Raw genomic sequence first — 23,186 nt, 5'->3', positions numbered from 1 at the left:
ACAACCGCCAAAGCCAGTCACGTGGCCTAAGAAGGGAGAAGAATAGCACTGATACGATGTTCTCCTTCATCAGTGCTAAGTTGACCCCCAGAGGATTACTGGCCCCCATTCAAAACACCTTAGGATACTGAGTTTGAGATATAAGTTAGAATAACCAGAGAAAGATCAAGGAGCAGAGTACTCAACTCCCTTCTACTTTTGAGTGGAGTGACTTTTCTGACTTCTAGAAATGCAAGATCTATGCCTGAAGACTCCATATATTCTCAACAGGAAAAGTAAAGCGCTTTTAGCTGAACTTACTGTTTCTTTTCTTCAGGTCCTGCCATGGGTCCCAATGCTACAAACAATTTTACACAGCTAGCAGGGTGGTCAAACAGAGGAATCATTTCTGTTAGCCTCTTCTTAGTCATTAAAATAAATTCAAAACTATGAAACTGTAGAGAGTAGTATAGACTAAGTATTTTACTGATGGAGTCCAAATCAAGATGGTTCATATTGCTCAAAAATACTTTATTACACCTTTCTAATAGTGGGTAATATCTATATTTAATATTTCGAAGAAATTGTACTATTCTTCTTGCAGTATTGACCTGGGAAGAATCCATAGTGTCAAAAAGTAATTCTGCTTTGTTCACTAATTTCTCTTGAAAACGCCGTGATATTAAAGAAGATATGCTGACCATCAAAACAGACAAGGACCTGAAAGAGGAAGAAGATGCAAAAGGTTTACATTATCTAAGAATAATGAAAAATTCTAAGACTAAATGCTTAGAAACAGAAAGGAATTGATAAAAATACTACAGGCTTTATACAACAAAATTTTTCTTTTAAATACTAGTGGAACTTGAATTCTGATCTCCTAGTAATCAAAAGCCTGTAGACAAAAAAAGGATTGAATAATAATTTTTGTTGAATGTGTATAATATCTTGTTCTATAGATAAATACTTTGAAGGGAAATATTTTAATGAAGTTTACTCAGAAATCACTCTGTGCCAACAGCCAATTGAATGCAACACAGAAGGTCTCATTCTATATTTTCAGAAGTAGACTTTGCTTTATTACTCCTTCCTCTGTATTTATAATCTACCAGTAAAAATATTGGCAAAATATTTCTCACTAATAAATGATTTCATATTGTTAATGTTTTATGCTATATTGATATTGATATATAACAGTAGGGCAATATTGAATATGAATATGTTCAATAAACATATTTCTTCACTCAATAAACACTTTTAAGAAACATAAATCAATCTTCTGGCACTGTGGAAGACACCAAAATTACGAAGGTGAGATCTCTCCTTTCAAAAGGAGACAGTTCTTACATGATACAAAAATCACAAAACTCTACATACAAGAATACACCTAATAATGAATAAGGAATGTAAAATGTAAAAGGTATGATGTAACAAACATGTGGGGATGATAATTAGAAAACATCTACAAAAAAGACATGAAAATGTGAATCTAATACTATCTCAACCATTCCACTATCTCAATTAGTGGAACTATTTGAGGTTTTTTGTTTCAAAATTTCTTCACTCTTTCCAATAAAACAAATTATTTTTTAAAAACTCAGTTGTATAATACTTCAGCTTCTCTAATCCAAATGTTTAATGTTAACATCAATTAACGTAAATTAGTAACCTAGTGCTGCTATTTAGTTTAGTTATAAACTTGGATATGATTTTTTAAATTGTATTTATAATCACAATTTGGAGTGGGGAAGTACCCAAAGATTTCATTAGATTCTCAAATGGGTCTATAAGAATTTTTTAAAGTTAAAAAAATTTACAGTGATTTTTATTATCTTTGCTTTTATGAGCTACTTTCATGTGTATGTGAAAATATATATAAAGTAAAATTCACCATTTTAAACACTTTTAAGTATACAGTTCAGTGTTGTTAAGTACATTCACATTGCTGTACAACCATCACCATCATCCACTGCAGGGCTTCTTCATCTTCTCAAACTAAAACTTCTTGCCTGTTAATAGTAGCTCCCCATTCTCCCCTCCTTCAACAGCTGGCAACTACCATTCTACTTTGTTTCTATGAATTTGACTACTCGAGGTACCTCATATGAAGGGGATTCATACAGTATCTGTCCTTCTGTGTCTGGCTTATTTCACTTGGCATAATGTCTTCAGGGTTTATACATGTTGTAGGACATATCAGGATTTCCTTCCTTTTTTAAGGTTGAATGATACTCCATTGTGGGTATATACAAAATTTTGATTGTCCATTCATTTGCTGATGGACATTTAGGTTGTTTCCTCCCTTCAGCTAATGTGACTAATGTTACTATGAACACTGATGTAGGCTACAAACCAAACTATGCCCTCTCCCCACAAATATATACGTTAAAGCCCCACTGGCAATGTGACTATATTTAGAGATAGGGAGGTAACTTAAGGTTAAATGAGGTCGTAAGGATGGCCAGCAAACATGTCAGCTTGCAAGTAAGGAAAAATCACAGAGCTCAACAACGTTGTGTCATAGTTTACATATTTTATGTCTAATTCCCATAGCAACATTGCACAGTAGATACTACTTACTATTCCTGTTTTGTAGGTGAGGACCGTGAACTTGCAAGAGAATAGTCACATAGTTAGGAACTAGCAAGTCTAAGTGTGTGTGCACTCAAAGCCCAGACTCTTTCCACCACGACACAAAGCCCCTAAATAAACTTACCTTAAGTCCTGTATGTTTTCCAAGTTCCTATTTACGATATCAGCTATTTTTCCCATTAATGGACTATAATATAAATGTTGATCTGCCAGGCAAGAGGAAAATTTTGACAGCACACTGATATCAAACCTATTAAGGGAAATATACAAAGAGGATCCTTACTATTTATTTTCACTTTTAAAACATAATACACAGTTATAAAATAGCCAAAAATAAAAAAACTAATATATTACTAACATAAAATGAATTTTCTAAAATGTTGATTATCTATTCTTAAAAGTAACCTAAGATAAGAGTTAAAAAACCACATTCTTCTCGAAGATTTTAAAAAGGGGGGAAAAAACACTCAAAGTTATTTGAATCATTTTACTTATTAATTTTTTCAGATGACAGAACAATTTCAACTCAAGGTTGTATGTGAAAGTGAAAGTCACTCAGTCATGTCTGACTCTTTGCCACCCCTGCCAGGGTCCTCTGTCCATGGGGATTCTCCAGGCAAGAAAACAGAAAACAACAAAATTCTGTAAAGCAATTATCCTTCAATTAAAAATAAATAAATAAATAAAAAATCACCCATTAAAAGTTTTCTGCAAAAAACAAAAAAGAAATAAACAACTTTAAATAAAAGACATTGCTTTCTAGCACACACACACAAAAGGATACTGGAGTGGGTAGCCGTTCCCTTCTTCAGGGGATCTTCCCAACCCAGCAACGGAATCCAGGTCTCCTATATTACAGGTGGATTCTTTACCATCTGAGCCACCAGGAAAGCCCATATTAACACATAAAACCAAAAATATTTTTAAAATAAATAAAACAATCTCTACTATAATCATGCTTGAAAAACTTGATTTTTTTTCTATAGGACAAATGACCCAATTTCTTCAACAAAAATGGCAAGACAAAAGAGCAGAAAGGAAAATTGTTATAGATTTTTAAAGACTTTGAATTCACTTAAAGACAAACATAAGGAATTTCACAGCAGCACGATATGTACTGGCAAAAAAGAAAAAAGCAAAACAGCAACAATCTCAATGTCCATCAAGAGTTTAATGAATAACTGCACATATTCCTAGAATTCCATACAGCAATAAAAAAGAATAGTACAATATCACAGAAGAATCTTTAAAATATATTGAGTGAAAAAACTAGGTATGAGAGTTCTTACTATAGGATTTCATTTTTATAGAAAGAAAACTAATTTCTGGTGTTAGAAGTCAAGATAGTGCTCACTTTTGGGACAGAGAAGTGGGAAGTAACTGGAAGAGAGCATGAAAGGAACTTTGGGGAAACTAGTGATATTCTGTGTTTTGATCTTGGTGCTATTACACAGAAGTATATGAGTATTTTCAGTATGTGAAAATTTATCAAGATGTATACTTATGACTGGTGTAACTATAAAAATTGGTATATTTTTACGATATTCTTTAATGAGTACTTACCAGAAAAAACAAAAGCAGAGAAAAACTTGAGACATGGCAACGAAATACAATGTGTATACCATGTTTGGATAGTTATTTAAACAAACTGCCTTTAAAAAGACCTTTATAGAGCAGGCAAAGAAATCTGAACTCAGACAGTTATTAGGTGATAATAAGGAATAATTAATCATTTTTATTAGGTATAATAATAGCATGGTGATTATACATACTTTTAAAAGAGTGCTTTTTGTCTCTCAGAAATACATACTAAGGTATTTACTGGTAAAATTATACTACAATTTTAACTATACTGAAGGGTAGGGAGGGAACTGGAGAATATCCAGTCAAAACAAGACTGCTATATGTTGGTAATTATTGAACCTGGATGATGGGTACATAGGAGTTCATTATATTGATCTCTCTACCTCACCAAAGGACAAAGATTGTTCTCCTTACCCTCAACAAAAAGACAGTTACAGGTAGAGAGGTCGCAAACCTGGAGATGAGAAGACCGATCAGTTTAGATAATGAGATTAACTATAATCACCACTGAGTAAATGGATGTGAAATTTCTATCCCCAGAGATTTGTTGGGTCAGTCCAGTTCAGTTCAGTCGCTCAGTCGTGTCCAACTATTTGCAATCCCATGGACAGCAACACGGCAGGCCTCCCTGTCCAGCACCAACTCCTGGAGTTTACTCAAATTCATGTCCATTGAGTCAGTGATGCCGTCCAACCATCTCATCCTCTATTGTCCCCTTCTCCTTCCACCTTCAATCTTTCCCAGCATCAGGGTCTTTTCAACTAGGTCAGTTCTTCGCATCAGGTGTCCAAAGGATTGGAGTTTGAGCTTCAGCATTAGTCCTTTCAATGAACACCCAGGACTGATCTCCTTTAGGATGGACTGGTTGGATCTCCTTGCAGTCCAAGGGACTCTCAAGAGTCTTCTCCAACACCACAGTTTAAAAGCATCAATTCGGCCGGGCCGGGGCCCGGGTCGGGGCCGGAGCTGGGGCCAGGGCCGCGGGGCTACGTGGGGGAAAGGGCGGGGCGGGGGCGGGGGGGCCCGACTCTGCGATCACGCCGGCCCGCCGCTCCCAGGACGTGTTCCTCATGATCCGGCGCCACAAGACCACCATCTTCACGGACGCCAAGGAGTCGAGCACCGTGTTTGAGCTGAAGCGCATCGTCGAGGGTACCCTCAAGCGGCCGCTGGATGAGCAGTGGCTGTACAAGGACGACCAGCTTCTGGACGACGGCAAGACGTTGGGCGAGTGTGGCTTCACCAGCCAGACAGCACGGCCTCAGGCCCCCTCCACTGTGGGGCTAGCCTTCAGGGCAGATGAGGCATTCAAGGCCCTGCGCATCAAGCCTTTCTCTAGCCCACCTGAGCTGCCGGACGTGATGAAGCCACAGGACTCAGGAAGCAGCGCCAACGAACAGGCTGTGCAGTGAGAGGCCTCCCCCAACTGTCCCCTCAATAAAAGATTTGGGTGTCCAAAAATAAATAAATAAATAAATAAAAGCATCAATTCTTCGTCACTCAGCTTTCTTCACAGTCCAACTCTCACATCCATACATGACCACTGGAAAAACCATAGCCTTGACTAGATGAACCTTTGTTGACAAAGTAATGTCTCTGCTTTTGAATATGCTGTCTAGGTTGGTCGTAACTCTCCTTCCAAGGAGTAAGCATCTTTTAATTTCATGGCTACAATCACCATCTGCAGTGATTTTGGAGCCCAGAAAATTAAGTCAGCCACTGTTTCCACTGTTACCCTATCTATTTGCCCTGAAGTGATGGGACTGGATGCCATGATCTTCGTTTTCTGAATGTTGAGCTTTAAGCCAACTTTTTCACTCTTCTCTTTCACTTTCATCAAGAGGCTCTAGTTCTTCTTCACTTTCTGCGATAAGGGTGGTGTCATTTGCATCAGATCAGATCAGATCAGATCAGTCGCTCAGTCGTGTCCAGCTCTTTGCGACCCCATGAATCGCAGCACGCCAGGCCTCCCTGTCCATCACCAACTCCCGGAGTTCACTCAGACTCACGTCCATCGAGTCAGTGATGCCATCCAGCCATCTCATCCTCTGTTGTCCCCTTCTCCTCCTGCCCCCAATCCCTCCCAGCATCAGAGTCTTTTCCAATGAGTCAACTCTTCGCATGAGGTGGCCAAAGTACTGGAGTTTCAGCTTTAGCATCATTCCTTCCAAAGAAATCCCAGGGCTGATCTCCTTCAGAATGGACTGGGTGGATCTCCTTGCAGTCCAAGGGACCCTCAAGAGTCTTCTCCAACACCACACTTCAAAAGCATCAATTCTAAGGCACTCAGCCTTCTTCACAGTCCAACTCTCACATCCATACATGACCACAGGAAAAACCATAGCCTTGACTAGACGAACCTTTGTTGGCAAAGTAATGTCTCTGCTTTTTAATATGCTATCTAGGTTGGTCATAACTTTCCTTCCAAGGAGTAAGCATCTTTTAATTTCATGGCTGCAGTCACCATCCGCAGTGATTTTGGAGCCCAGAAAAATAAAGTTTGACACTGTTTCCACTGTTTCCCCATCTATTTCCCATGAAGTGATGGGACCGGATGCCATGATCTTCATTTTCTGAATGTTGAGCTTTAAGCCAACTTTTTCACTCTCCACTTTCACTTTCATCAAGAGGCTTTTTAGTTCCTCTTCACTTTCTGCGATAAGGGTGGTGTCATCTGCATATCTGTGGTTATTGATATTTCTCCTGGCAATCTTTATTCCAGCTTGTGGTTCACCAAGCCCAGCGTTTCTCATGATGTACTCTGCATAGAAGTTAAATAAGCAGGGCGACAATATATAGCCTTGACGTACTCCTTTCCTGATTTGGAACCAGTCTGTTGTTCCACGTCCAGTTCTAACTGTTGCTTCCTGTCCTGCATACAGATTTCTCAAGAGGCAGGTCAGGTGGTCTGGTTATAACCATCTCTTTCAGAATTTTTCAGTTTGTTATGATCCACACAGTCAGCTTTGGCATAGTCAATAAAGCAGAAGTAGATGTTTTTCTGTAACTTTCTCACGTTTTCGATGATCCAGTGTATGTTAGCAATTTGATCTCTGGTTCCTCTGCCTTTTCTAAAACCAGCTTGAACATCTGGAAGTTCATGGTTCACGTACTGTTGAAGCCTGGCTTGGAGAATTTTGAGCATTAATTTACTAATATGTGAGATGAGGGCAATTGAGAGGTAGTTTGAGCATTCTTTGGCATTGCCTTTCTTTGGGATTAGAATGAAAACTGACCATTTCCAGTCCTGTGGCCACTGCTGAGTTTTCCAAATTTGCTGGCATATTGAGTGCAGCACTTTCATAGCATCATCTTTTAGGATCTGAAATAGCTCAACTGGAATTCCATCACCTCCACTAGCTTTGTTTGTAGTGATGCTTCCTAAGGCCCACTTGACTTCACATTCCAAGATGTCTGGCTCTAGGTGAGTGACTATACCATCATGATTATCTGGGTCATGAAGATCTTTTTTGTACAGTTCTTCTGTGTATTCTTGCCACCTCTTCTTAATCTCTTCTGCTTCTGTTAGTTCCATTCCATTTCTGTTTTTTCTTGTGTCCACCTTGGCATGAAATGTTCCCTTGGTATCTCTAATTTTCTTGAAGAGATCTCTAATCTTTCCCATTCTATTCCTTTCCTCTATTTCTTGCACCGATCACTGAGGAAGGCTTTCTTATCTCTCCTTGCTATTCTTTGGAACTCTGCATTCAAATGGGTATATCTTTCCTTTTCTCCTTTGCTTTTCGCTTCTCTTCTTTTCACAGCTATTTGTAAGGCCTCCTCAGACAGCCATTTTGCTTTGGGTACCTTGCAATCTGTTGGGTACCTTGTTTAATTTAACTCAGCTTACACAACAAAAGCCTACAAAGCTCACCCTGCAGTCATGCATGACTACAATTGTAAGAATTTATCATTATAGAAAAAAAAAAAAGAATTTATCATTGTTTGTGCTTCAAAAAGCAATATGCTAAAAAAGAATAATGAGGGTGACTGGTCCTCTCATCTACAAATAGTTACTGTTTCTTATCTTAGGCACTCCTTTCTCTTCTGCCCTAGGTTACTATTTGGTTCAGAGGGAGTGTTGTTCTGTGGTTTCCAAAAGCTCCTGTCTCTTTCCCACCTTGATTTTTCTTTCACTCACTAATACTTGTTTTATCCCACTAATAATGGACCATGGCTACCCAGAACCCTTAAGTTTAAAAATTCTAAGTTTTCAGAAATCATCAAAATGGCCCTCTGGTACAGCTAAGAGCCCTCAGCTGTTTTATAAATGGAGAGCTTTTCATGTATTCTTTTATTATTTTTTACATATTCTTATTAAATATAAATAGTATAGTACAGAATACAATAGGCTTCTCTGTACTCCAAATTTTCTAAATTTTCTGGCAAATTAAAAAGCAGAGACATTACTTTGCCAACTAAGATCCATCTAGTCAAAGCTATGGTTTTTCCAGTAATCATGTATGGATGTGAGAGCTGGACTATAAAGAAAGCTGAGCACCAAAGAATTGATGCTTTTGAACTGTGGTGTTGGAGAAGACTCTTGAGAGGCCCTTGGGCTGCAAGGAGATCCAACCAGTCCATCCTAAGGAAGTCAGTCCTGAATATTCATTGGAAGGACTGATGCTGAAACTGAAACTCCAGTACTCTGGCCACCTGATGCAAAGAACTGACTCACTGCAAAAGACCCTGATGCTGGGAAAGATTGAAGGCGGGAGGAGAAGGGGATGAGAGAGGATGAGATGGTTGGATGGTATCACCAACTTGATGGGCAAGAGTTGAGCAAACTTCGGGAGTTGGTGATGGACAGGGAAGCCTGCCGTGCTGCAATCCATGGGGTCGTAAAGAGTCAGACAGGACTCAGCAACTGAACTGAACTGAACTCATAATACTCTGAATAAATTTCATATTTTTCTAGATATTTTTAAATTTATTTTTCTTTCTCTCTTTTTTTTCTATTTTAATTTTTTTACAAACCCTGTGTCGAGGGCAGACTCGCAGCAGGGAGCTGCTCTGCTATGTAGGAAACCCCGACCCAGAAGCAAATTGTCTATGAATGCTTTAGCACCAGGTTCCCCACAAAGGGGCGAGGAGGCAGCCACCTTTCTGGTCGTTCTGTTTTAGATGATCATTGATTATGGAAGTATGCTAAAGATATAGCTATGTGTAGAGTAGGAAAGATATCTAAATTGATACTATTCATAGTGGACCTGAAATATTCTAAGATACCTATGAGCTCTGTTCATTGCATCTTCATAAAAATGAAGTGATAGGCAAGTACCTATAGACGTTGTTAAACAGTAAAGTCTTTCCTTTGTCATAAACTCGTTCTTCTTTCTCTTTTTATGAACATCTAGGGATTTTACTGAGAGCCTATCACTAAGAATTTTTTCCTTCTGAAGCAAAATTCTTTCAGAAAAGCAAGTTTAAAAAGCACAGTCCAAGAATAGCAGTGACTTTAGCTTAATTATATTTTGATTAATTATATATGTTTAAAAGCACCTACATTCCGCAGCCTTAAGGAATATTTGAAATACTTTTCTTTCTCTTAAGGAAAAAAACACATTCCCCATTCTTTTCCTACAAGATTTCACTGTGCTAGAAAAACACACCTTAACACAATCAAAAAACCCTAAAACCTAACTGAACTTAAATATATTTTTTTATTTAAAAAATTTTTTTGGCCACATCACGCATCATGCAGGATCTTAGTTCCCCGAAAAGGGATCAAATCCGTGCTCCCTGCAGTGGAAGCGCAGTCTTAACCACGGGACCACAGGAGAAATTCCTAAATACGTTTCAATAAAGCTTGATAGTTAGGCAGCAGCTCCCTATTCCTCCCCTACAAGATTTCACTGTGCTAATCCTGAACAGAATAACCCTGATCTTAGCTGAAGAACCCAGAGTACTTGCCTTTCCAGTCTTCTCCATGCTTCTGTAACGAGTGCTTCAACTAGTGAGTCATGGGCCTCAATACCAAACCTCAAGAAAATCAAGAGAAAATAATTTTCCACATAGAAACATTTTAAAATTATTAAAAGCACATATGCAGTAAGAATTATAATGCAAAAGTGAACCTCAAGTTACTATATTCTTACACAGTCAGCCCTTATTTCTGGTCTGGTCCCATTTCAGTATTCTGATTTCTCAGTACTACCTAATAAACACCTATACTTTATCCCATGCCCTCATCCTTTTATCTGTAACATTTCAATGCCATCCACCAAACAATGAAAATGTTCAATGATATATTTTATCTTTTTTTTTTTTAATCTTAAAAGTACATCTAACATGTACTACTTTGCTCTGATTACAAAAATATTTTTAAAAGAGAAAGTTTGTAACATAAAGAAAAACTTCAATTGGGTAATAAAAAGAATTTATAACTCTGCTACTCATAAATACTCACCATCATTAATTTGGGGCATTTCTTTTCAGTTCTTTTTCTACACACTTAATGAAATATCTGTATTTCTTTCACATGTTTGTATCTTGCCTCTTTTAGTAAGTTAACACTATATTGTGGACATTTGCCCATTATCTTTACATATACTTCAAAACATAATTTTTAATGGTGGTATACTATTAATTATGTGAATAAAATATCATTTAAACATTTACCTACTTACTAGGATCTTAGTTTTTCGATATTATAAACAATGCTGGAATGAATAACCATGTACAGGAATCTTAACATGTATCTTAGATTATGTTCTTAGGATAAATCTTAGAAACAAAATTATTTTGTTTATAGGTATATCACTATAAACAGTATTATCACTGATATAAAAGGTTTATCATTCTTTTTTAGTCTAACCCTACCCCCCAAAATAAGAAAAGCCTTAATTAAGCCCCTTTCTGTATACACTGATCCCTAATAAAAACAACTGTATCTCTGCTCTGTGCAGTGCTGACATCTATAGCTATTTAGACAACTATTTAACCTCAATAATTTCCACCAATGAGACTAATAAACAGATTAATTTTAACTTTTTTGCTCTTTTTTCCTTTGTACAGCTGCTGAATTCCTCTCCAAATAATGTAAAATTTATTTTCGTTTTAAATTTTTTCCCAGCTTTATTGATGTATGATTAACAAATATTGTATATATTTAGGTTGTACAGCATAATATTTTATTGTTTTTTTTTTAAAGAAAACATAATTTTAAACATTCATATCTTATTCATTTCGAAATGTCAGAGTTCTCGGTCAGACTTGAAAACACTTCAAAAACAAGTCTTTGGCAACCTCCAAATTATTCTTGGTGACCTTAATATCCCTCTGGCCATAGTCTCGGGATAGAGGGCATATAAAAAGTCACCTTCAGTATTACGTTTTGATATACATATACACAGTGGAATGATTACTGTAATCAAAGAATATCCACCAAGTATCTTTAAAATATTAGATGATCAGGAAAACTATTTTAAGGAAAAAAAACACATTGCTTTTCATTTCAAAGAGATTTTTACAAAGTTAAAATATAAAAATAAACTATAATCATTCTATAAAACCTAAAAGCACATTACTTACTGTTGTATGATGTATAACACATTCACCAAGGTACTGTCGCTCATGAATCCCATTTTAGTTGTGGCTAAATTACACAGAGTAAGAAATTGGGGATGGTTTCTGATACAGTCCACATTTTTTACTGAGCTGGTCTTCTGCTTTTGAAACTGCCAAAGCATACTAAGTGCACATCCCACTTGCTTTTCTGAGAGTAGGGATTTGTTTTTTTCAATAAGACCAAATATTTGCTCTTCATCTGTACAATTATTCATCTGACTAATTAATGGTTCAAAACTAAAGGGTCGAAAGTGAAACACTCTCGAGGAGAATGGACGAATAGCCCTTAGGCAAAGCATATTGTAAATAATGAATCTAGGGGACAAAAACTATCTTTTCATTTACATCACAAATTTTCTTAGGTAAAGAAAACCATTTGCAACTAGTAGTCAGGTGCAATATGCTGGTATAAAAATAACTGGTTTTCCTTCATGTATTTTGCTTCCATTATGATGACTCCAAATCCCATCTCAATATGCAGCTTCTGTAAAGAAATTGATTTAACATGGTCATACTTATGTTATTAATACCAAATTAATTCCAAAATTCTCATTACAGGAACAACTTTTTTCCTGAAATAACTATAGACTTTGTTCTTAGCCTGAACCAGAGAGCAGGATTTGATCCAAAGCGAAATGTCCAGGAAAAGGGGTTTCTTTCTGCATTTCATCTAAAAAAATGTTAGGTGTGGACTTCCCTGGTGGTCCAGTGCTTAAGAGTCTGCCTGCCAATACAGGGGACACAGGTTTGATCCCTGGTCAGGTACGATTCTATATGCTGCGGAGCAACTAAGCCCTTGCACCACAGCTACTAAAACCTAGAGCCTGTGCTCCTCAGCAAGAGAAGCCCCTGCTTGCTGCAACTAGAGAAAGCCCATGCACAGCAAGAAAGGCCCAACACAGCCAAAAGTAAATAAATAATGTTAAATCTGACACACGAAGTTTTCAAATTTGACTATAAAACCAGATGGGGTTGGGGGACCCAAACCAAACTCTTTGCAATAAATAAATATACTGCCTTTATAGTTTTTACAAAGAGTAGCCATTAATTCATAGCCACAATTTTTCAAATGTTTTTTTCCCAGAAGGATAGTCTCTGGTATATTTAATTCCAAGATAATTTCTTGCTCCTTTCTCCTTGTATTCTAAAAGCACCCAAACAATTTAATCACTATATTGGCCTTAAGTAGGTTTTAAGCAATAAACGAGATGATTCGAGCCCAATCAGGAAATATTAAGAAATCAAGTAATGTATCAGGGTGTGGTGAAGCAACATGGAAACCAAAGATTATTATGAAAAAGAATAATTTGTTTTTAAAGTATGTCTAAATTTCTAGTTGAGAAACAATGGTTAGAAAAGCTGGGACTAAAACCATATTATCTAACACGTCTACAACAGTTTACAACGGACTTTTAAAGTATTATCCCAATAAATTCTCTCAACCTGCCAGAGAGATACTATCATTTGAATTTTACAGATAAAAGCTACTCTCATAAAGATTAAAAATCTACTCTAGTACTAATGAAGCTGGGACAACCACATAGTTCTTTCACTCTTTCAACCTGAACATCCTCATTACATGAACAAACCAATGTTAAAAGTATGCCTCAAAATCCTCTCTATCGCTATGCCAAGCTGTCTGCACGCTACTCTGTGGCAATCTGCACTGAATCCTGACCCAGACTGACTTGCGACACACACATACACAAAAATCCCCGCACAAAGAAAAGATATCTTCAAGAATCTCCTGCCTGTCTACAGCTGATAGAGGAAAGCAGCTCACGGCTCAGAATACCAGTGTCAAGTCTAACCGACCTTGGGAAACTGACTCTACCAAAGGAGGGATCTCGGGACTATAGAGATAGATACCCGCCGGGAACAGGTATGGTGCAGGGTATATAGTGCAGCAGCACCCTTTGAAAATGGCAGGCATCCTCGGCTCTTGGCACACAGTGGCGCTGAACGAATGTGGTCTCCCGGTCCCGCTGGGAGAGAGCTCAGCCCTGCCCTAGTCCTCCGCGCTCCGGGAAATACAATACCTGGAAAGAAGCCTCCGAACTCTGTACCCCGGAACCGAAACGTGCTGGGTACAAGAAGAAAACCTATCGCCGTCACCGATCCTGATTCGCGGACAAATTCCTCAACGCCAGGGAACTTTTCTGGAGAATCGCGGGGAATGCTGGTTAGGAGGGCTCAGAACTCATGGCTATTCCTGGTCCCCTAGTATGGGACGCAACAGGCTTGGTTATGTCACTCAAACCTCCCTTCTATCCCAGACCTTTCTTCTGGTGGTGTCCTTTCCAAAACCGGAAAAAAGGCCGAGGGAGCCCAGCGTGCACGGCCAAAAGCAAGCACTACATGCCCCAGGGGACCTCGCGGCGAGGGTCGTGGAATAGACGTGGCATACGCATTTGGGGGGAATTCTGGGTATTGTAGTTCCCCATTGAGAGAGACTTTGGTAGCACGTCCTCAGTTTAGTTCAGTTCAGTTCAGTCGCTCAGTCGTGTCCGACGCTTTGCGACTCCATGAATCGCAGCACGCCAGGCCTCCCTGTCCATCAGCAACTCCCGGAGTTCACCCAAATTCATGTGCATCGAGTCGGTGATGCCATCCAGCCATCTCATCCTCTGTCGTCCCCTTTTCCTCCGGCCCCCAATCCCTCCCAGCATCAGGGTCTTTTCCAATGAGTCAACTCTTCGCATTAAGTGGCCAAAATATTGGCGTTTCAGCCTCAGCATCAGTCCTTCCAATGAACACCCAGGACTGGTCTCCTTTAGGATGGACTGGTTGGATCTTCTTGCAGTCCAAGGGACTCGCAAGAGTCTTCTCCAGCACCACAGTTCAAAAAGCATGTCTTGCTGCTGCTGCTACTGCTGCTGCTGCTACTGCTGCTGCTAAGTCGCTTCAGTCGTGTCCGACTCTGTGCGACCCCATAGACGGCAGCCCACCAGGCTCCCCCGTCCCTGGGATTCTCCAGGCAAGAACACTGGAGTGGGTTGCCATTTCCTCCCCCAATGCATGCAAGTGAAAAGTGAAAGTGAAGGCCTTCAGTCGTGTCGGACTCCTAGCGACCCCATGGACTGCAGCCTACCAGGCTCCTCCGTCCATGGGATTTTCCAGGCAAGAGTACTGGAGTGGGGTGCCATTACCTTCTCCAAAGCATGTCTTAAACCATTGTAATTATAGGTCCTTGTTGTTTAGTCGCTAAGTCGTGTAGGGCTCTTTTGTGACTGCATGGACTATAGTCCACCAGGCTCCTATGTCCATGGGGTGGATTTTCCAGGCAAAAATACTGGACTGGGATGCCATTTCCTCAGGGGCTCTTTCTGACCGAGGGATGGAACCCGCGTGCCCTGCATTGGCAGGTGGATTCTTTACCTCGGAGCCACCAGGGAAGCCTTTAGGGTACTTGTTTCTCAACTATAAGAGGTTTTCTCCCAGTCCATGAAACACTGATATTTTTATAACACACAATATAAATGAATATTTAGAAAAGTGAAATCTGAAAACTTAAATGTGGAAAAGACATGTGCAGATTTTTATTTATTATATTCAACGTGTATGGAATAGCTGTGGAACGGCTATAAAAGCATCAAAACTTCTCTCCATTTCTGCACTGTGTCATGGCAGACAGGTTCCAGTTGTAGATGACAAATTTTGTAACAGCTTTATTGAGAAATTATTTACACACCATACAATTCACCCATTCACAGTGTAAAATTCAGTGACTTTTTGTAATTCAGAGTTGTGGAACATCACCACAATCAATTTTTGGCCTTGTGTTATCTTCAGGAAGTTTAACAGGGATTTTGCTCTAGATTGGCTACTATGAGGAATTTACTGGGCATCTTAATAAATTTTATTTAGAAGGCAGAAAGAATGAAGCTAAGTTAAAGCTGGGATTGGTAAAGAAGCAGCTGTCACTCCTACTAGCCACAATAGGTGGATGTTTGGTCATTTTTTGTGGTTTGAACAATACTGTTTTTTGTCTAAGTTCAGGTATGATTATGTCTTGTTTTGGTCTTGACACATCAGTCAGAAAGTGGCCTTGTTTCATGTTGTTATTCTGTGCAATTGTTATGTTCAGCAGAAATACCAAGGCTGAGCTATGAGTGCCAGACCAGCTCCCTGCAACAATAGGCCTAAATGATAGTGACAGTCTTCTTTATGGTCCAACTCTCACATCCATACGTGACTACTGGAAAAACCATAGCTTTGATTATATGAACCTTTGTTGACAAAGTGATGTCTCTGCTTTCTAATACACTGTTTAGGTTTGTCATAGCTTTTCTTCCAAGGAGCAAGCATCTTTTAATTTTGTGGCTGCAGTCACTGTCTGCAGTGATTTTGGAGCCCAAGAAAATAAAATCTGTCACTGTTTCCACTTCTCAGTTTGTCATGAAGTGATGGTACTGATGCCAGAATCTTAGTTTTTGTAATGTTTTCCTGATGGCTGAAACTCCAGGCAATGCACTCTAATCTAATCATGCAATGTCAAGGCCCTGGAGTATGTTGGAATTACATATAAGGAACGTAAGGTCCTGACTGACTATATGGAGGAGAGTTGCCCTTTGATCTGGTCCACTCACCAGACCTATTATTTAAGAGAGAAATAAGTCCTTTGTTCCTTAAGCCACCATATTGTTGGAGGTAATACTTCCTTTTACTTGCAAGAGCTTCCTTCTTGGAACAATAAATTATGTCAAATTTATTTGGGAAAGTTTTGGATTTCAAAGACCATTGAACTTTCAACATGTTTGGGACCCAGCAAAGCACACCAGTTTTTCATTCATTCAAGTAAGGACATCTGGATAAAGAAAGCAACTACCACAGTCTAAGAAAAGATATGGCTTATGGGATTTTAGTTCCCTGACCAGGGATTGAACCCAGGGTCCCAGTAATGACAGCGCTAGAGTCCTAACCACTGGATCACAAGGGAATTTCCCCCCAAAACAACTGTTCTTAAGAATAGTGAAAACTTTGTCATAGTTCACCACCAGCCACCAGTCTTTGAATTAACATTTGTAAAGCTGCTTCAAGACTTCTTTCAGGAATCCTCTAAAATGTGACCATTTATAATGTATACTATATCTAAGTACTTGTTAATACCTTACTATTAAATAATTCTTCAGTCACTTCATATAAAGGTCTATCTCTCTAAGAAAAAAGTATATCCTGGAACAAATTAGTAATACTACCTTTGCGCATCTCAAAATGTTAACTATGGTATAATCTGTACTATATCCTCAAAGATTGTGTCTAACTAAATGGATGATAAAGAGGGAAACTACACATTACCTCTACAAGTAGAAATCTAAGAAATAAATCTGTATATCACAGCTAAATAAAAGTATATTCTAAGGAATCTGAATTAGCAAAAATCAAACCCATGCTAACAAAAATCTGTCTCAATATCGTGCTCACTATAAATTAGAATTTTAAAGGTACTAAAGAATTGCCCTCCTCACTGCAAAGTGTGAACTCACATAACCTCTAAGTTGTTTGAGGATGAGTATGACGCTACTTTCCTGCAATGAAAGCAAAATGGCTTAAAGAGGCCAGGATTGTCCTCTCAGTTTTACAGCTAATAAAACCGGTGAAGACCCTTAAGTGTACCTGCCACATGCTCACATGTTGTTGATAATTACTAATTTACCAAAGATAAAGAAGTGAAAATTTTAAATAATTGTAACTTTCTTTTCATACAATAATGAAATCTAAGTCCTCTGTTTCCTTTTGTTTGTTTTTACAGAAAAACAGATTTATTGTAAGGAATTGGCTTACAGTTGTGGGGGCTGGAAAGTCTGAAATCTGTAGGGTGGGTGAGCAGGCTGTAAGTGCACATAAGAGTTGATATTGCAGTCTTGAGTTTGAAATCAACACAGCAGGCCAAGCATGTTGGAAACCCAGGCAAAGTTTCTATAATGCCATCTTGAGGCATAATGCTTTCTTCCTTAGGAAATCTCAGCCTCTGATCTCAAGGCCTTGAGCTGATTGGATGAGTCCCACCCTGTTTTAAGTCTTCGAATTGTAAAAGTTTATCACATCTAAAATATACCCTGGGAAACACATCTAGACTATTCTTTGACCAAATAACTGGGCACTATATCCTAGCCAAGTTGACACATATCACTAATCATCACAAGGGGGCTGTTTTCTTTAAAACACATGGCATATCTTCACAATGACTGCCCTCAACTCCCCTGAATATCAGCGGGAATTATTACAATTCTAACAATCTAGGAACTCTTAATCTCTTGAAACAATTAAATAGCAACATATGTCCTAAATAGTGTTCTCCCCAGAAAGCACTGGATTTGGAGTCAAAGCCTTACTTTGGTATTTAGGAACAATGTATTTGGGAAGGCACTTATCTTCCTTGAGCCTCAATTTATCCGTGAAACAAGGATAACATATCATGGGGTTGCTATGCGAATATTTTTAAAAGACAACAAAGGGCGTCAATGTCCTCATAATTTCCTCCTTTTCTCAAATAGCACTTTGTTCATTTCTTTTCTTTTCTTTTTTTTTTTAATGTGTGTCATAGCATTAACTAGAAGCTGACCTGGGAAGCTCTTTGAAAGTAGGGTCTCCTTCCCAACACCCTGGCAGAGGCTCAATCAATGTTTATTAAGTGAAGCACTTCATTTCACGAATGACTTGGCATTCTAACGGTTACAAACGCTGTCAATCAACTTACACAGAAACCATTAAGCTACCTATGGGCCAGGCATTTAACTCGCTCCCAAATCCTAGAACTCCAGGGAGGGTGAGGTACCGAAGCAAGGGATCACCAGAAGACGCGGGCCACCGAGCAGTGACGTATTTCCGGCGCGACGTTTCCCCTCCACGCCGGGCCTGGGTTGTGGGGGGAGGGAGTCGGTTAGTGGTCTTTAGCGCCTTTTCTGGCGGCGGTAGATTTGAAGCGCTTTAAAGGACCGGACCCCGGGAAGAGGAGACTGGACTGGTGCAAGTAGGTGGCGCAGAGCCTGTGTTGTTTCGGTACCGTCCTTTGCAGCACTGCCGGGGTGCGAGAGCGGGAAGGGCCCTAGAAGAGGGGCGGAGCCGGCGCGATAGGCCCAGACCGACTTAACCGTCTTCCTCTCAAGATATTGGGGCTGCCCGATCCCAGAGGGGCCCCCGAGGATCGTGGCGCTAGCTTTGCAGCAGGTGCTGCTGGAGAGGGCTTCCAGCCGTGCCTTCCGGACCTGGAAAATGGCCCTCCCCCTGCCAGCCCCCGCCCTCCCTTCTCGGGCGCACACCTCCCTCCCTGACGCATTTTGCCGCACAAGCTGTAATATGGCGGCAGCGACGGTGGCCTGAACTCCAGGGAGCCGGGGTGATTTTGATGCTTCAAAATCGTAAGACCGAGCACGAGTGCGGGGTAGGTGGGAGGATAGGTGGGGAAACGGGACGCGTTACCTGCCATCCTGTCAGATTAGGGGTGGAGAGTGGCAGGCGAGGAGCCTGGATCTTAGGGGTTAAGATTAGAACGAAGACAGGCTTTCCCCTGCTCCGACCTTTTCCTCTCATAGCGACTATCTTGCGTAGTGTAGTGGCACAGGCCACTTAGTTCTCCCCAAACTCCAATCCAGGCTCTTCCTTCTTACCCAGAACTGACTCCAAGTTCTCCCACGTTTCTGAAGAACTGTGTGCAGCGCAGGCCTTTTAGGAGGAATTACTCTTGTAGGAAGGTGATGGCTTCGGAATTCCAAATGCTTTGGGGGAAGTGTGCGAATTTGGCTAGTCTTTAGTCTTTTAAGGTGCTGAATCGAGATCTGCAGGAATGGGAAACTTTGTCGTTTTTAAAATGTTATAAAAGCACCATTTTGTGCATTGATTTTCATTTCTTCCCACAATAGTACTTTATGCAGGACCAAGTGTTTGCAGTAGTGGTCAGAAATGCGTCCAAAAACAATTAAATGTTGTGGAAATTAGGGAGTACGGTTAATTTTCAGTAGTCAAAACCAGATAGAAAAAGTGAGTCTGTGGACTACCGTTTGGCAAAGAATGGCCGGTTTGTACAGATGATGGAGAGGGGGTGTGTAAACAGTTTTGAAATCGCGGTTTAAAATCCATAAAAGGCACCGACATCTAGAATGGCTGTTTCTCTAATTCATGTTTTTTATATATGCGACAATTTACCCGTTTTATCACTCCTTTTTTTTTAGTTTAATCATTTAAGATGGGATCTTCTCTATAAGGGATTACATATTACATACATTTGTTTTAAACAGAGCTCCCTTTACCTTAACGTTTTCTTTATGGTTCAAGAGTATTGGTGTCCTGAGATCCTAATGGCGTCTTGTAGTAGGATTCTGTGCCTTTTTAAAAATTTTGTTTACTTTTTAAGGTTTTTGCTTTTGCGAACTTTTGTCAGGGTTGCCTTTCCCTGTTGTCAGGAGTGTACAAGTAAGAAAACTGACAAGGTTCGAAATTTTGAGTTCTTTTCTGATCCGACCATCTTTCTGAACCTCAGGTTTTTTTTATCATCTATAAAATTATATTCTAATTTCAGGCTATTATCAAGCTGTGGGCTTCAAAAGTAAATATTCAGGTTTGTTAAAATTCTGTGTGAAATTAGCTTTGAGTAAGAGCTCAGTGGCTCCCCTAGGAGTGAAAAGCGCACATTACGTTTATTGTGACTTACACAAGTCTTTGATTTTTGGTGCTTGATACTGTGGTCTTGCAGTATCGGTGTTCTTTTGGTAAAGTCTTTATTCTTTTGATATTTTGCATATTTTAAATTAGATTTCCTGTCAGGCAGCATCCATTCTCCCAAACATCAGGAAATTGGTAATAGTTATAGTAGGATGAGCTAGTTCTACTAGTTGTCAGGACACCATCTACAGTTCTTCAAGTGTTGCTCTTTTGAGAAATATATGTTGATGTTTTCCCTTATTGTTTTATTTATAGGATATTTCAACAGGATTAGAATGTATTATTTATTCTCTGTATCCTCAAGTACTAATGTGTCTTACTTGTTATATGTAGTTGGAATCCATAGATAATTATTTGAGGTTATTTGAAGAGTTTATTGCAAATCTATCTGCTGCACTTTTTTTTTTCTTTAATATTAGTACCAGTTTTTAGTTTTCATTTAAGTGTCAGTGGTTTTGACCTGGTTTAATGAATATATGGTCTCCATAAGAACTCCGTATATTTTTATTTCTGTAAGGCAAATCTTGCATCTTGAAATATACTACAGGCAGTGTTATAAATTCTCTGTATGCTGTAACTGGGACTTTGTACTTTTAGTACCAGACAGGAAATGTTTTACACTTCGTTTTAGTTTGAGTAGTGGCTTAAAATGATTACCAACTTGTTCTTGGAATTTAATTATGTCATACTTGTGGTTATCAATTTTTGATATTAAAATGGTTATTTTTAAAGCATGAATGATTCCTTAACCTACTTATTTTTAAATTGCATGAAGCCTGATTGTATATATTAATAAGCTACTGTTAATTGTGTATAAACTTTAGCTTAAGGTTTATTCATAATTAAATCTTTGCATCGTGGTCACTTGATAAAAAGTAAAATTATGTAACCATTATTTGGAATATTTATGAATAAGCTACTTTCTTTCTTTAATTGGAGGATGATTACTTTACAATATTGTGATGGTTTTGGCCTTACATCAATATGAATCAGGCACAGGTTATAAGCTACTTTTAACAGTGAAGCTATAATCTTAACCAGAAAACTCTTGCTTTTTTTTTTTCCACTTGTGACTTTGAGCCAGTCACTTCAACTCTCTAGTCTTCTTGTTCCCAAGTCTATACACTTAGAAGATTGGACCAGATTACCTATTTCCTTCAAACTTCAAAAATCTGTAATTTTTTATTTAGGAGTTACTGGATTAAATAACACAGTGCTAGGATGGTTTGGTTCTATCTCTTGAGACAGTGGGATAAGTTTATTGTTATAAGAGCTTAGATAATTGCAGGTACAATATTAAGAATATTAGCAGAGATTCCCCAGTTGGTATATGCTTTTTAGTTTGCACTAGCATAGTTGTACTAGATTTTTGTCTCTCAGATTGTACGTGCAGTAAGTTATTTAACACCAAACTTGGCATCATACCAACTTTTCTCTTTTTAAGTTTTCTGGAGGATTTAGAAATTTAGTAAGTGCCTGAAAGTGAAGTGAGTTAGTTGCTCAGTTGAGCCTGGCTGTTCGTGACCCAGGGAGTGCAGCCCACCAGTCTTCTCTGTCCTTGGAATTCTCCAGGCAAGAATACTGGAGTGGATGGCCATTCTCTTCTCCAGGGGATCTTCCTGACTCAGGGCAAACCCAGGTCTCCTGCACTGCAGGCAGATTCTTTACCATCTGAGCCACCAGGGAAGCCCTACTAACTGCCTGTACACTGTTAATCATGTTTTTACCAGTGCAGAGGTTTGTGACTGTCAGAGACACTACGGGAAAAGGAACTATATGGAAGATCAGAGTTGCCTTTTCTGACGCCCCAGAATGTCAACTTATTTGTACTTAGTTCACTAACAACCTGGCATTCATAAATGTATTTAGATATCTTTTAACCAGTCCGTTTTTATTTCTCATTTGATTTCTGTGAACTACATTAAGGTAGAGAGTAATATAAAATGTGATGTTAGATTGCTATCTTTGAAAGTTTTCAATATCTGCTATACTTTTAATTAGTTTAACTTAATATGATTGCACTTAGAGGTGCAAGTCTTCTATGAAAATTGCTACCTGTTTTATTAAACTTAAACAGATGAGAACTTCCCATCTTTATTTCTTGGACTTGAACTGAAAATGCTCTCTTATAGTGGATTCTGTTTAAAGAAAAGAAAATAGACACTTTGTTAACAGAATGCAGCCCCAGCAGGCATATCTAAAGAATAAGCTCCTTTCAGTTGTGGAATAGGCTGAGAGGATTTACTCACTATAGATACATATTAGCAATACTCCTGTGGGAAGCAGTACATGTGGGAGAAAAGGTGCTGGGCAAGTCCTCTGCTCAAGCCTTAACTAGCATTCTGTTTGGCAGTGTAGTGCTGGACCAGGCATTGTGCTTGGTGTTGAAGATAGGTTCTGAGTTCAAGGAGTTTGTTATTGTTTAGTTGTTAAGTTTCGTCTGACTCTTTTGCGACCCTATGGACTGTAACCCACCAGCGCCTCTGTCCATGGGATTCTCCAGGCAAGAATACTGGAGTAGGTTGCCATTTCCTTCTCCAGACAAATTTATGATAATGAAAATAAAATTCAACAAACAGTCATTTTAACTTCAGAGAGTCAGGGTGAAATTCCTAGAGTGTACTTTGGCTGTGTTCAATCTTTAAGGACAATTAAGAATTAACCAAGGGAATCAGAAAGGGCAAAGACCTGCTTGTCATCGTAATAGTTAAGAGTATTTAATATCTCCATTTTCAAGACTTAGTACTCTGCAGACTCCCTCAGACTGTGTTAAACTTCCAAGTAATTCTTGGAATTATGAA

General features: G+C 39.0%; 3 protein-coding genes across 16 annotated transcripts in view; 2 read left to right on the top strand and 1 right to left on the bottom strand.

Annotated features, from left to right (window-relative positions):
- The window catches only part of FASTKD1 (FAST kinase domains 1), a 36,635-nt gene extending 22,844 nt beyond the window's left edge, over positions 1 to 13,791 (bottom strand). The window contains exons 1-5 of one of the 4 annotated variants that reach the window (NM_001102031.1): positions 13,764 to 13,791; positions 11,689 to 12,208; positions 10,069 to 10,137; positions 2,696 to 2,821; positions 301 to 699 (exon numbers count right to left, since the gene is read on the bottom strand). In NM_001102031.1, coding sequence (NP_001095501.1) covers positions 301 to 699; positions 2,696 to 2,821; positions 10,069 to 10,137; positions 11,689 to 12,023 — 929 coding nt within the window. In that variant the 5' untranslated portion in view covers positions 12,024 to 12,208; positions 13,764 to 13,791. Of the gene's footprint in view, positions 1 to 300; positions 700 to 2,695; positions 2,822 to 3,355; positions 5,085 to 10,068; positions 10,138 to 11,688; positions 12,209 to 13,539 lie in introns of those variants that run through there. The other 3 variants (XM_005202328.5, XM_005202327.5, XM_059874384.1) reach the window with 3 other exon arrangements.
- On the top strand, positions 4,671 to 5,642 carry LOC101906273 (elongin-B-like). The gene is made up of 2 exons (XM_059880285.1): positions 4,671 to 4,706; positions 5,082 to 5,642. Exons 1-2 carry the CDS (start codon positions 4,671 to 4,673, stop codon positions 5,565 to 5,567), a joined length of 522 nt encoding a protein of 173 aa, XP_059736268.1. The 3' UTR covers positions 5,568 to 5,642.
- A 4,771-nt stretch (positions 13,792 to 18,562) lies between the features above and the next one.
- PPIG (peptidylprolyl isomerase G) overlaps positions 18,563 to 23,186 on the top strand; it is a 45,799-nt gene continuing 41,175 nt past the window's right edge. For 4 of the 11 annotated variants that reach the window (XM_005202377.5, XM_005202374.5, XM_005202371.5 and 1 more), the window contains exon 1: positions 19,010 to 19,085. The gene's annotated coding sequence lies outside the window, so the exon portion shown is untranslated. Of the gene's footprint in view, positions 18,698 to 19,009; positions 19,109 to 23,186 lie in introns of those variants that run through there. The other 7 variants (XM_005202378.5, XM_005202376.5, XM_005202373.3 and 4 more) reach the window with 3 other exon arrangements.

The sequence above is a fragment of the Bos taurus genome, chromosome 2, assembly GCF_002263795.3.
Source record: "Bos taurus isolate L1 Dominette 01449 registration number 42190680 breed Hereford chromosome 2, ARS-UCD2.0, whole genome shotgun sequence".
In the NCBI taxonomy this organism is placed as follows: domain Eukaryota; kingdom Metazoa; phylum Chordata; class Mammalia; order Artiodactyla; family Bovidae; genus Bos; species Bos taurus.
This window is presented reverse-complemented; position numbering and strand designations above follow the sequence as displayed.